Here is a 13,201-nt window from a genome sequence, read left to right as displayed (position 1 = left end):
GGCGGCTGCCCCTGCCCCCTGCCCGCCCCCGCGGCCCCGGGCGGTCGGAAGGAGGGCTCGGAGCCAAGTCAAGGGTCGCGGCTGTTCGGCAAACGGCGCCCGGCCCCGTGAGCCGGGCTGGGCAGGACATGGCGCGGGTGGCTGCTCCTGGGATTTATCTGCTTGGTGGAGGGAGCTGCTGTGGGGCCTTGATAAAGGAGCCGCTGCTCTCCCGGCTCTGTTGGTGAGCAGGAATTGGGTCCGAGCTGGGTTATCACAGCGGTGAGTCACAGCTGGGTTGGATTCATCCTTCCTGAACCTCTGCCTCCCCAGGCAAAGTTGTCTGCGGGCGGCTTCTGCGTCTTTGAAGGGATGTTTGTTCTTCCACGCCGCTGGAAGTGGGGGAGGAAGCTGTGCATAAGCCATTAATGCTGTCTCAATCCAAGAGTTTTACATAGGTCTGTGTGTCTACTTGTAAGCAAACTTTCTGGGAAGACTTTGCCTCTGTCTTCAGAGGGTATTGACAAACTGAACCCCCCAGCCTCCTTAATAAGATAACATCCTTTCAATCACACTTCTGCCTACTGGGTTTATGAAACTATTCAATGAGGTATTTTCTGTATTTTAATTAATCATACATTCCTAAGTATGTGTAGAAGACGATCCCTTATAAGATTACATGAGCTTATTTTAAAGCCACTGATAGCTAATTATCCTTGTTCTTGTGTTGTCACTGCCTTACTTGCTGACTTGAATGCAATGTTTATTTACAGTGCCCGTGGGGAGCCCCTAACACAACATCAATATCATGTTCCCTTGCTGATGTCATGAGTGAACAGCTGGCGAAAGAGCTACAGCTGGAAGAAGAAAATGCTGCTTTTCCTGAAGTGGTTGCGTAAGTTTAAATCCTGGATTAGTGATCTCCATAGTTGTGAAGCCATCTTCTGTCTCGTGTGTGTTTTCTTACAAGGTGCTTAATTTGTAGTGATACAGGAAATGCTTTGCCTGTTACCTCCTAACTCTCCTTCTTCAGGTCTCTTTCAGTGAAGATGGCTTGGGCAGTTAAAACTTTTCATTTGATTTTCTTCTCTGTCACCCTTCCTCCTTTTTTGAACTTTTCTTTGCATGTTTTTTGGTGCTTTGAGCCAGTCTGTGACCTATGTAAAGTTTTCAGAAGTGTTTTTTTTCTTCCCTTTTAGAGGCTCTTTTTTAAGTGTGTAGAACGTTACTTCAGGAACTGTCAGGTGTATCACCTGTATCATCCTAATACTTCAAAGCTCTAAACATAGGCCAAGACCAATTTTGCCTGTGGTCTTTTCTGTCAAGCAAAGCAAAGCAACACTGGTTGGTTTTGTTGGTTTCTTTTCAAATTATTTCTTAAATAATATTTATTTAAAAAAATTAAAAATAGATATACACATGACATAACATCTCTATGCCTTCTTTCTCTTTTCATGAAGGGCATTGTAAAAATACAGTCTAATGCTTCTTACAGAATGGCAAACAAGTAGAAAGTTTTAATATTTGTAAAGGACTGGTGAAGAGAAGTTGGCTGTGTTAATATTTAGTGTTGGCTTGGAGGGGACAGAGAGTTGAGCTTTCTCAGTTTCTGTGCAGCTGTGCATGAGGTCCTTTGTAGAAAGTGATGAAATGGTATAAAGCAGTTTTTCTATTTAGATTACTGTGTTTATTTTTTTTAAAATTTCTGTCTTCTTTTTACATAGTGTTGCTGAAGGACCATTTATTACAGGAGAAAGTGTTGACACTTCGAGTGACCTAATGCTAGCTCAGATGCTGCAGATGGAATTTGACAGGGAATATGATGCACAGCTTCGGCGTGAGGAGAAGAAGATCAATGGAGATAGCAAAGGTACCCTGGTCAGAAGACTTATTCTTGCTTTGGAGATTTTCTTGGCACTCTGCTCAAGTTGGCAGAGGTGTGAGGAAGTAACAAATCTCTTGATAATCACAGGCATGCTTATTTGTTTTGTTTCTCAAGTCTCCATATCCTTTGAAAATTATCGCAAGGTGCATCCCTATGACAGTGACAGCTCAGAGGATGAGGTTGATTGGCAGGATACCCGTCATGATCCTTACAGAGCAGGTATGGGGTAGTTTAAACGATACAGTTTATTTGGTTAATAGATCTAAGAATATGACACAGCTAAATTTGTTTGGGTTTTTTTTTGTTTGTTGGTTTGGTTTTTTTCCATGTCAGGAGACATACCAGTTGTGTGTAAAATCAGGTCACCTAATTGAGAGGTGTTATTCAGGAAGTTGGGCGAGTAACTTCAGGCTTCTGTCTGCCAGTATACTGGCTTCAGTGGCTGAATATGGTAAAAGAACTTGTGCATGGGAAGTATTGTGGGTTTGACATATCTGTCATCTACAGTTGGCTAGGGGCATCTGCACATGGTGTCGATTGTTCCTGTCTTTAATACACGGAAAGTGTGTCTGACACCACCGAGAAGTCAGTCATAACATAGCAAAAGAAGCTGTCATGTTTAGCATAAGAGAAGAATGCATTAAGATCATATGACTGAAGCCTTTTATTCTGTTTAATAAATAAAAATTATGTTTCTCCTGTGGGCATTGTGAGCCTGAGTTTTGTTTGTTTAGATGAAAAGTTTAATTTAATTTTCCCACTGCTGGCAGATAAGCCTACCACTACACCAAGAAAGGGTTTCATTGGAAAAGGAAAAGACATTACTACTAAACATGATGAAGTGGTATGTGGAAGAAAAAACACTGCTCGCATGGAAAATGTAAGTGAAAACTTAGGGAAACTCAGATGTGTATAACTGGAGTGCTGTAATGTAACCAAAGAGAGAATGCTTGTCCCTTTGTGTTACTGTACACAGTCCCAATTTGTTTATTCCAATTGGATGAGAGCAATGCAGTGTTTGGATTAGTTACTCAGATTGGCAGTTTGAATTGTATAGGGTTTTTGTTTAATACATTTGCTAATGACCATGAATTAAGAACTTTCACAGAACTTTTTTGGCAAAACAAAACTATTGTCAGGTTTGGTCCACAGGCAAATAAAACACCAAGACTTTTCAAAAAGCATAACTATCATATAACCTAATTTTAAAATATTATTATTAATTTTGCATGATGAGCCCAGTAATGTATTTGCAGTCAGTTCGACTTGCAGCTTTTCGGTCTGTTTATCCTTAGTACATACCTTTCCTTTTCTTCAATGTAACTGGTACAACTTCTGCAAATGAAGAAATGCTGCAAGTACTATTTTTACAGGATGTTAGGTAATCTCATATCAGTTTGGGCAGAACCTCAAGTTCTGAGTTTAGAGCAACATCTTTAACATAGTGACACTATTACACAAAGTGGGTTTCACATTGCTCCTAATCTACCCTTTATTTTGTTTTTGCAAATCAAAATGGCAAACTTCTGCTTAAGCAAACTTTTGGTGTCTGCTACTGACAATGCTTACATTTCTGTTGTTGTTACTTGTAGTTTGCACCTGAATTCCAAGTTGGGGATGGAATTGGGATGGACTTAAAGCTGTCAAATCAAGTCTTCAATGCCTTAAAGCAGCATGCGTACTCCGAGGAACGTCGGAGTGCAAGACTCCATGAAAAGAAGGAGCACTCTACTGCTGTATGTTTTTAATAAAATCTTTCTGAGTAGTTTTTATCTTGGGTAACAGGTGAGCACTGTTTTGGTAATCCCTTGAGACATTCCATTTTTAACAAAACAGTTAAGCAGTATTGCTTCAGCACCACTGAAGAAGATGGTATTGGAGAGCTCCTACAAGGAAAACGCTGCCTTTATTTGAGCTGCAATACTCAGAGAGCAATATCAAAATAAGAGCAAGCAGCTTCCTTTTTTTTCTTTCTGCCTAGTTGAACACACATGATATATAAGTACTCTAAACTCAGTGTAAAGCTAGGAGTTATTTTAATGACCTGAGTATTTATTTCTTGCCCGTAGGAGAAAGCAGTGGATCCTAAAACACGTTTGCTTCTGTACAAGATGGTCAATGCTGGGATGCTGGAGACCATCACAGGCTGCATCAGCACAGGAAAAGAATCTGTTGTTTTTCATGCATATGGAGGAAAGTAAGTATATTGTTTGTTCCTGATGGTAGGTTTAAGTACCAGAAATGTTTTAAGAAGCAGAAACCATCTGCATTTTTTCATTCCCAACATTTAAAGTTTGTGTTCGTGTATATGCAGTTGATAATAAAATCTGGAAGCAACATGGTACCGATCCTCAAATGAAAAAAAAAACCACCCTGTTTTGTCCTTGGAGACCATTTAATGAATGGGGACAAATTAATTGTCACTTTCCATGGAGAAACATGTACACCTTTTTTTTTAATGTATTTTTTAATTTTATTTTTTAGAAAAGAAGTTTTGAGAGTTTAAGGTATTCTTTCCACTACCCTACCTCAACCTGTAGAGCTGTTGTGATGCTCCTAGGCTACCTTAAGATTCTTTCCATGCAGGTTGCTGTATTATCAGCTCCATTTCTGCAGCTCAGTGGAGGTGCTGTTAGATACTTTTGGGTTACCTCGAGAATAGTGTCAGGATGATGTCCACTCTTCAAGTCAAGCAAGAATCCAGTGTTAAAGACTACTATGCTGGAAGTATTGCAGTATGCTAGTAGTGCATTGAATCACCACTAGTTTGAAGTGAGTCAAGAAAGAACTAATAAAACCTAAATATGGGTAACCTATTTTGAGATGTTGAGAGAGAGCTAAGTTGAGTGTGGGGAGAAAATATGCCAGTTTTTAGTTTGTTTTAAATTGACCTTTGTTTGAATTATATTCAGGAGTGTATTTGCTAACTGTTATTCAATGGGCAATATCTTTGTGGTGCTTAGCAAAAGATGATGATGATACCATTATTATTCTCATGCAGAAATTGTAATGGTAAACTTGTAATTTCTTGAAACAAGTAAATCCATTAACAAGGCTGTTAGTAGCTACAACATTTAAATAAAATTAGGAGATGGAGCCTATTTGCTAAGCAACATATAATCAAAATGCCAAAACTCAAACATGCATATATAAGCCTCATTATAAAACTTGCATAAATGTAACTGGAATTGGCTTCCAGATTTGATAGAAAATAGGATAATTTACTCTCATATTAAAAATCACTCTATCTTGTGATCTTTGGAAAAAAGAAACAACCAAAACCCAAAGCCATGTATTTGGTTCTGAAGATGCGAATAGTTAACTTTGTTATGTATTTGACTTTTTCCATGGGAAGTGTACCTGAAGATAAAGTTATACCTCCAGAATGTGCCATCAAAGTGTTTAAAACAACTCTTAATGAATTCAAGAACCGTGACAAGTACATTAAGGATGACTACAGATTTAAAGATCGCTTCAGTAAATTGAACCCACGGAAGATTATTCGCATGTGGGCTGAGAAAGAAATGCATAACTTAACAAGGTAAAGAAAAAAAAGGTGTCATTGCCAAGTGCCTGTTGGTTTCCTATACTCTCTTTAGGAAGTTACACTATATCTGGGTAGAAGTTTAGATTTGATTTGTAGGCTAAATAATATACAATGTGGCACAGATTGAGTAAGTCTTCTTTCTTACATTTTAGTGAATTGTCAGTGTCAGCAGTGATTTGGCAGCAGAATTTACAAGCTGATGTAATTAACAGGGTTTCCAGTGAGCATTTTTCGGCCCACTTACGACTTTAAGATCTGACTTTGCCTAAGTGAAATACTGTGAAATACTCAGTTTTAAGTCTGGTCTGTTTCAAAGACATTTAACTCTGGATCAAGTTTCTCTCACACAGCTCTCTCAGATTCGAAATGAGCAAGCAGGAACTAGAATTGTAGGGGTTTTGTTTTGTTTTTCATAATCAGTATTTATTTTCTAATCCACAGAATGCAAAATGCAGGAATTCCTTGTCCTCAAGTTGTTATCCTTAAGAAACACGTCTTGGTTATGTCTTTCATTGGCCAGGATCAAGTCCCAGCTCCTAAACTAAAGGATGTAACACTTAGTAGTGAAGATATGAAAAAGGCCTACTGTCAGATTCTTAACGTAAGACCATGCTGATTTCTCCTCCAATTCTGCGTTGTGTTTTCTTTTAGGGGAATAACTTAAAGGACAAATCAGCATTTATTTACTTTTCAGGATGCTTGCATCACTTTCAAGATACGGAGTCCAAAGGCTTATTTTGATTCTGTTTAATGTGTGGCTTAGAATAAATAAGAAATTATGCATTAAAAAATAAGAAATTTACTCTTAATCTGAGCAGAAAATCTTCTGGAACTTGATGACATATTTAACAGCAGGGAAATTATGAGCAACTAGTCCTCTGTATGTAGAAGCAGTATGTGGTTTAGAAAGCTCTCTGAAGACTTTCTGGCCTTACTGAATACTTCATTTACAATGTGTAAGCACCCTCCAGTGCATAGCCCCTCTCCACCCCCATTTTTAACAACTCTAGAAATCAGAGAATGAATCAGAACATTGCATGGTGGAGACTTTACTTTCCTGTGATCTGCTGTAATTGGTTTAAATGTGTGTGCCAACTGTCCACTCGCTATTAGCTTCTTATAGACATAAAAAAACCCAACAAAACAAACAAACAAAAAAACCCAAAAACCAAATGCAAGCAACCCTGCAGCTTGATAATAGGAATGGTCTGTGTCTCAAATCTTGAGACCAGTAGAACAACAGAACAGTATTTTGAGTTAATATGCATTCTGGTTAGGAGTTATTATCTGAAACTCTGAGACTTCTTTCCTGTGTGACAGGGGTGAGAATAACAGGTATACTTAGAGAATGTGTTTGTCTCATGCACTTGGACTGTTTGGCAAAGCTGACATGAGTTTACCAAACTGATTCTTTTGACTCACCAAAGCTAAGGTGGGTGACAAAAGTGTAGTTTGCTGGCAGTTTGCCAGAACTGTGATTCCCTGTATGGAACATTACTGAAGACTTGGAAAAACATGATTTAAAATGGGTGGTTGACTGAGGAAAGGCTTTGTTACAGTAATGTGAACAATATTTATTTGGAGTATATAACATTTAATTAATATATTAATTTGCTTCCTTACAGATGATGCAACAGTTGTATAAGGACTGTAACCTGGTCCATGCAGATCTGAGTGAATACAACATGCTTTGGCATGATGGGAAGGTGAGCGTATTCTTCATGTGGGAAGGAACAGTTTAATCTCATGTCAAATGTTAATACAAAGTGAATTGCCATCTCTCTTTGTGACTACAGGTCTGGCTTATTGATGTTAGTCAGTCTGTGGAGCCAACCCATCCTCATGGACTTGAGTTTTTGTTCAGAGACTGTAGGAACGTTTCACAGGTAGGACCTCTTAATCTGACAATCCTCTGTTATGCTGAATATTTTCCAAGACAAAACCAATTCAGAGCTGACTAAAAATCAACCAGTACAACTCTAAAAAATTATCACCACCACTTAACTATAAGATTACTCTTGCATATTGTCCATACTGATGTTCTCCAACAGGGAAATATTGTGGAAGACTAAAATGGTACCACTGGAATGTAAAACTTCTTTCAGTTATTTTTATCTGTAAATCAATACAAGCAAAAATGTCGTTTGACTAAATATTATAATTGTCACTTGGGGAAAGAAAAGGAATATTTTGTTTTGTGTAGTGAAGTGTTTAATGTGTGGGTTTTTTTATATTGATTAGTTCTTCCAGAAAGGAGGTGTGACAGAAGCACTTAATGAGCGTGAACTCTTCAATGCTGTCTCAGGTTTAAATATTACAGCTGATAACGAAGTAGACTTCCAAGCAGAGGTATAGCTTTCTCTACATCTAACGTTTTGATTTGGTTATCTATAGTAGCTACTGTAGTACCTTAGCTTTACGCATTTAGTTTGTATGATTAGTGGGTGTGAGTATAATTTCAGCAATCATTCTGCATCTTTTTTTAAACTTGATGATTTCAACATAGTAAAAAAGGTTTTTAAAACTCTTATCAACAGGCTTCTCCATCTCCTTTCCTGATCTCCTTGCTCCCAAGTCTAAAAGTCTTTATGTTGCTTGTAATTTCTTCTTTTGGTGTTAAGGGAAATATAGTGATCTGTTTTAGATTAAAAGCTAGCTTAGTTAAAGGTTGTGCAGTGCAAGGAAAATTGATTTTTTTAAAAAATAAGGTTGTGTTCTACTGATTTGTTTTTTGTTTATTAGATTTTAACTTACTCAAATTTAAAGTTTAGCATTTTCAAGCTTAAGATCATGTTAGTGTAAATACTGTCTCGGAATCTGTGGTCAGCCTTGTCTTTGAATTTTCAAACTTCAGCTGTAGCTCCTCAAGGCTTGCATGCTGACATTTATAAAAATAAGTTTTCAAAAAAATCCATATTCACTATTTAAAGTAAAGGCTGCATGGTAATTCTTCTTGATTCCTAATGACAGTGTAGGTTTACACTCATGCAGCATGTAATATGTGGAGAAATGAAATTAGTTCACTCCTGGGGTAGCTCCTCAGAGTGAGGAAGAGGTAAAGGGAACACAATGTCACTGTTCAAGATCCTTCTGTATCGGTTAATCAAGCAAAACCCAGTTCCCTCACTGGGTGCATTGTGAACATTGTGGTTGCTTTACGTCATCTTCTTTGCTTAGAAGTTTTATGGGAAAGACTTGCATTGCTGTTTGCATAGAGGTGAATTTGACCAGCCCATCCTTTTAACTTCAGACCTTGACTTCAGTTGCTAGTAACTAAAACTGTCTTTCCTGGAATACAAGAGAAAGTAATCCAAACATAACAATCTGAAATAATCTAGTGTACTCTGTTACTTTAATAGCACAAAACATTTAAGTATAACTGTTTTCAGCTTTCAGCATTTAAAATTATTGCAGTGGATTTGTAATCTTAGTATTACATGGAATTTCTGTCATGCTGGTACATTGGCTGAGTTACAGTAGGAGTGTTCAGATTTGGACAAAGGGACACTTCTGTGTTATGGGAAGGATGGCTGTTTTCTTAAGAATCATCCAGTCCTCCCTGCAACTCATGCATTTCAGTTATGTGGCATGAAACTATAATGGAGTGCTACTGGTTTTATGAACTTGTTGAGAACAGGTGTTTCAGGCTATTGCTGGAAGCAAAGTGTGTTGCTCCCTATGTGTGACTGAATCGTTGAAATAGGAATATTGTGTATACCTGACCAGTAATCCAAAGCTACGTTATAGCAGTGCTTAAAAACATTTGTGTGCTGGTGTGGTTTTAGGATTTCAGCTTGGATTTATTTTTTGCTCTCTAGATTGAAGCTTTGGAGAAGATGAATGAAGATCACGTGCAGAATCATGGAAAGAAACTGTCAGTGTTTTCAAGCGATGGAGACCCACCTATATATGATGAATAGCACTGAGTGTATAGCTGCTAACAAATAGAAACACAAATTTACTGCCTCTAACTGTGTTGGTGCAGTGGTAAATGTCAACTGCCAATGTCAAGAGAGAGTGGTTGACTGGGAATACCAAAGTGGGAAACATGGTGAGCAGTCAGTGATGCCTCAGTGTTGGTTTTTTGCTTTATTTTTTTTAACCCAGACATCAGGCTGGCACTGTGAGAATGGACTGTCACTACCTCTTCAGATGTTCTGACAACTTCACCAGTCACTCAGTTATGTTAGACAAATGTAGCTGAGGTGGTCATATTTTGCATGATTCAGAGCTTTTATGTTTTAGTTTAAAAATGAAAAAAATAAAAATAGAGATTGTCTAAAGTATGTAGTGGGAAAGCATACTAGGAGAGCCCTTCTTTTTTTCCTATTGCTGCCTGAAAAACTAATTAAAAATTGTGTATGGACACAATGTCAATGAATCTTTCATCTTCCACCAAGAGCAAACTGAAGTAAAATTATGTGCTGCAGTCATACGAAAGTTAATTTAACAAACCCATGTCTTCATATATGCAAAAGTTTGGACCTTTTTTTTTTTTTGAAGTACATGGAATGTGGCTATAACTGTCTCTATAAATACAATTGGTTATTACAAGAGAAACAGATTGGAATCCAGCCAGCTGAGGACTTCTTTGGCCAGGAAATCCTGGGAGCGGTGTTCAGGTTGCGTAACAGAGTAAGTTCAGTTAGCATCACTCTTAATATACAAGTGGTATCAAGATCTCAGAGGAAGAAAAAAGAATTAAAAAAAATATCTGTAATAATCTTGTCTAAACTGAAATTCTGGGTAGAGCATCAAAGCTTAACCCAAAGATAGTTATAGAGTATGAAAACAAAATATTGGTCATAATTTTTTTAAGGGAAACTTGTTGCTTACTAAAAATACTCAAATTTGTCTTTTCTCATGCTTTTATTCTTTATATCAGTTTTTATTTTAGCAAGTTCTAAAAACCTAGCACTGTTTCTTTCCAAAACACTTGCAAAGATGAACAGATGTAGTGGAATGGTCTGGAATGAAGAAATTCTGATTGACTTCTTTTTATCTCTTAAGTGCTGTTTATGGTGCTGCTCTTCATCAGGCAGAATATGGTGTTGCTACACGTGACATTCTCACAGTGTGCTGTGGAAGTGATATTTTTTAAATGATTTGTTGCTGTTGGAAAACTGGTGGTGAAGTAAAAACTTACGATCTTGCAGTGGTATTCTCGTGTGGTTCTTTGCATCATGCAGGCCTTTACTGATCAACAGTGCTGCATTAATGCAGAGTTAGGGTGTTAGTTTGTTGTCAGAGAAGGGCTGTTTTGGTGGGTACAACATGAGACAGTGAACGACCTTGATGTTTTTGCCAATTTCATCTCAGTACTTGGATTCTCTTCTTTCTTTAAATTAGTCTTTCATCCTGCATATACCCCTTCACGTTGAAATGAAGGACCTTATGTCTTTTGTGGGAGACTGAAGTCTGTTCCTAATTGCTCAGTGAAATGGTTACCCAAAATAATGATGTGTGGGAGGGAACAGACTAGATAGTGAAGGGGAGGTGCTACAGATAGCTGAGCTTGTCAGGAAGACTGAAAGCTTTTGTTGTCAAGTATAACCAAATCTTCCTCAAAGCATTCAGAGGAGAAGGCCTGTTAAAAGAAAAGCATACGCCTATTCTAGGCTTATCACAAATTTCAATGCTTAATTCTTCTGTAAGAAATGTTCACCTAAAAGCAGTTCCTAATACCGTATGATGAGCTTGACTAGCAAAAATGGTGATTGTTAAGGATATTTGCATCAATGAGGGGAAGAGAGAGAGCAGAAATAAGGCCAAGTGAGGGGAGAGTGTTTTTTTGAGCTGTAATTTCTAACAGAGAAGCCTGCTTGTACCATTGTGCTTTAATGGAGGCCTCGGGTGCTACTGTAATTTTCAGTTTCTTTCTAAGATAGTGTACAAACCCCCAAAAACTCTCAAATAAATGCAGCAGTGGTCCTCAAGTCCATGATGTGAAGATACTGGTCCCATCTTTTCACTTCCAGCACCAAAATTGGCTCAGGAATTTGGTTTGAGACTGTAACACCTCTGGGCAAGGAAAACAAGGAAAAAGCAAGCATTTTCCTGGACTCCTGTGAAATAAAGGTTCTAGGATTATTATTAAGCAAATGGAGTATCTTAGAAGTAAATCGTATTTTCCATTGTTAATTAAGCCATTGGCTAATTAACTTTTCTGACATTGTGACTCTTCTAATGGCCAATTCTAGAACTATCACAATAGTTTTGAGTTGTGTGTTCGTATCCTGGTCTTGTTGTTTTCCTGTGCCCGTGTATCTCAGTTTCTACTGTTGGAATATTCTTGTTGCAACTGTAGAAGGCACGGGCTGTACTGCAGGGAAGTAGTAGAAGGTTAAACATCAGTAGGATTTTTTTAAGTTTAGTTAATCCAAGGTCAAAATTTGTGGATAACATGCAATGGATTTTTTGGTAAAAAAAATTATAAACTTTAAGGTAGCTTAAATGCTCTGGAAATACTTGTGCTCCCTCTCTAGTTAGGCGTAGAACTGTTTGATCACACAGGATGGTTCTGTAGAACAAATAGCTTTTGTAATTCCTCGTTGTGGGTTTTGTTTCTCTAGTCTGATGTGGAATTGCTGCAGTTGGACTAACTGGGTCACAAATCAGCAAGCAGTTGTGTTACATTGTGTTAGTATCTGGTACTTAAAATTCTGTTTCTGCTGTACCACATTGTGCCACTCTGGTCTAAGCTGAGGACTTAAAATTGGGGTGATGTCAGTCTTTCCCCCCCACCCCCTCTATTTTTTATTTCCCTTTCTAAACCAGCAAGTAATTATATAATTAATGATGTCTCACACAATTTCTAAACCACACAGTAGGTGTTGCAACTAGTGAATTAAGGCACCAGCCAGCACATCAACCAAAAAGAACCACTGCTAGTTTATTTGCTAGTTTATTGTCCAACCTGAAATACAAATAAGCATAAATGCTGAGAAGCAGCCCAGACTTTAACCTCTCAGTAGTGTTCCTGCAGTGAGTACTTTCAGCGTCTGACTGCCCTTTCTGATCTGCTGTACGAGGAGCCCCAGAGCAGCAGCTTCACACTCACAAGCAGTGGCGACAGGCGGGGTGTAGGTGAGCTGAGGTCTAAAGCAGCTGTTTCCTTTTCTCCCCCAGCGAAAACTGTCGGGGTGTTTGTTTAGGACGGCTCCATACAAGGTTGGGCCAAACCTATTTCTCGCCTGCCTGACCCATCTCCCTGCCGGTGCTTTCCTTTTGGAGGGCTAGTGCAGGGACCCTTCTGGGCCCCTCAGCTCAGGAAGGACAGGGAACTGCTTCTGCGTGGAAGAGTCCAGCGCAGAGCCACAGAGATGATGAAGGGAGTGGAACACTCCCTTCACACACATGAGGAAAGGCTGAGGAGCTGGGTCTCTTGAGCTTGGAGAAAGGGAGACAGAGGGGCGACCTGATCAGTGTTTACAAATACATTAAGGGGGAGTGTCAGGAGGATGGAGCCAGGCTTTTTTGAGTAATGTCCAGTGATAGGACAAGAGGCAACGGGTGCAAACTGGAGCATAGGAGGTTCCATGTGAATATCAGAAAGAACTTCTTCCCTGTGAGAGTGACAGAGCACTGGGACAGGCTGCCCAGAGAGGCTGTGGAGTCTCCTTTGCTGGAGACATTCAGAACCCGCCTGGACACGTTCCTGTGTGATGTGCTCTGGGTGACCCTGCTCTGGCAGGGGGTTGGACTGGGTGATTTTTTGAGGTCCCTTCCAACCCCCAGGACTCTGTGATTCCCGGGCACAGGAGGGGCCTCCCCGGGACCCCTCGGGGGGG

At 39.0% G+C, this 13,201-nt stretch overlaps 2 protein-coding genes across 2 annotated transcripts in view; both read left to right on the top strand.

The window, feature by feature from the left end:
- The first annotated feature begins 758 nt into the window (after positions 1-758).
- On the top strand, positions 759-9,559 carry RIOK3 (RIO kinase 3). Its single transcript, XM_010006838.1, has 12 exons — positions 759-874; positions 1,704-1,849; positions 1,979-2,083; positions 2,635-2,744; positions 3,457-3,600; positions 3,934-4,061; positions 5,220-5,405; positions 5,853-6,012; positions 7,037-7,117; positions 7,208-7,297; positions 7,653-7,760; positions 9,230-9,559. The coding sequence occupies exons 1-12, from the start codon at positions 807-809 to the stop codon at positions 9,329-9,331; spliced, it is 1,428 nt and encodes a 475-aa protein (XP_010005140.1). The 5' UTR covers positions 759-806; the 3' UTR covers positions 9,332-9,559.
- A 358-nt stretch (positions 9,560-9,917) lies between these two features.
- LOC104397000 (chromosome unknown open reading frame, human C18orf8) overlaps positions 9,918-13,201 on the top strand; it is a 19,134-nt gene continuing 15,850 nt past the window's right edge. The window contains exon 1 of the mRNA XM_010006913.1: positions 9,918-10,046. Within this exon, the coding sequence (XP_010005215.1) occupies positions 9,918-10,046 (129 nt within the window). The remainder of the gene's footprint in view (positions 10,047-13,201) is intronic.

This window comes from Chaetura pelagica, unplaced genomic scaffold, assembly GCF_000747805.2.
Source record: "Chaetura pelagica isolate M959 unplaced genomic scaffold, ChaPel_1.0 scaffold109, whole genome shotgun sequence".
Lineage (NCBI taxonomy): Eukaryota > Metazoa > Chordata > Aves > Apodiformes > Apodidae > Chaetura > Chaetura pelagica.
Note: the sequence above shows the minus strand (reverse complement) of the source record. Positions and strands in the feature narration are given on the sequence as shown.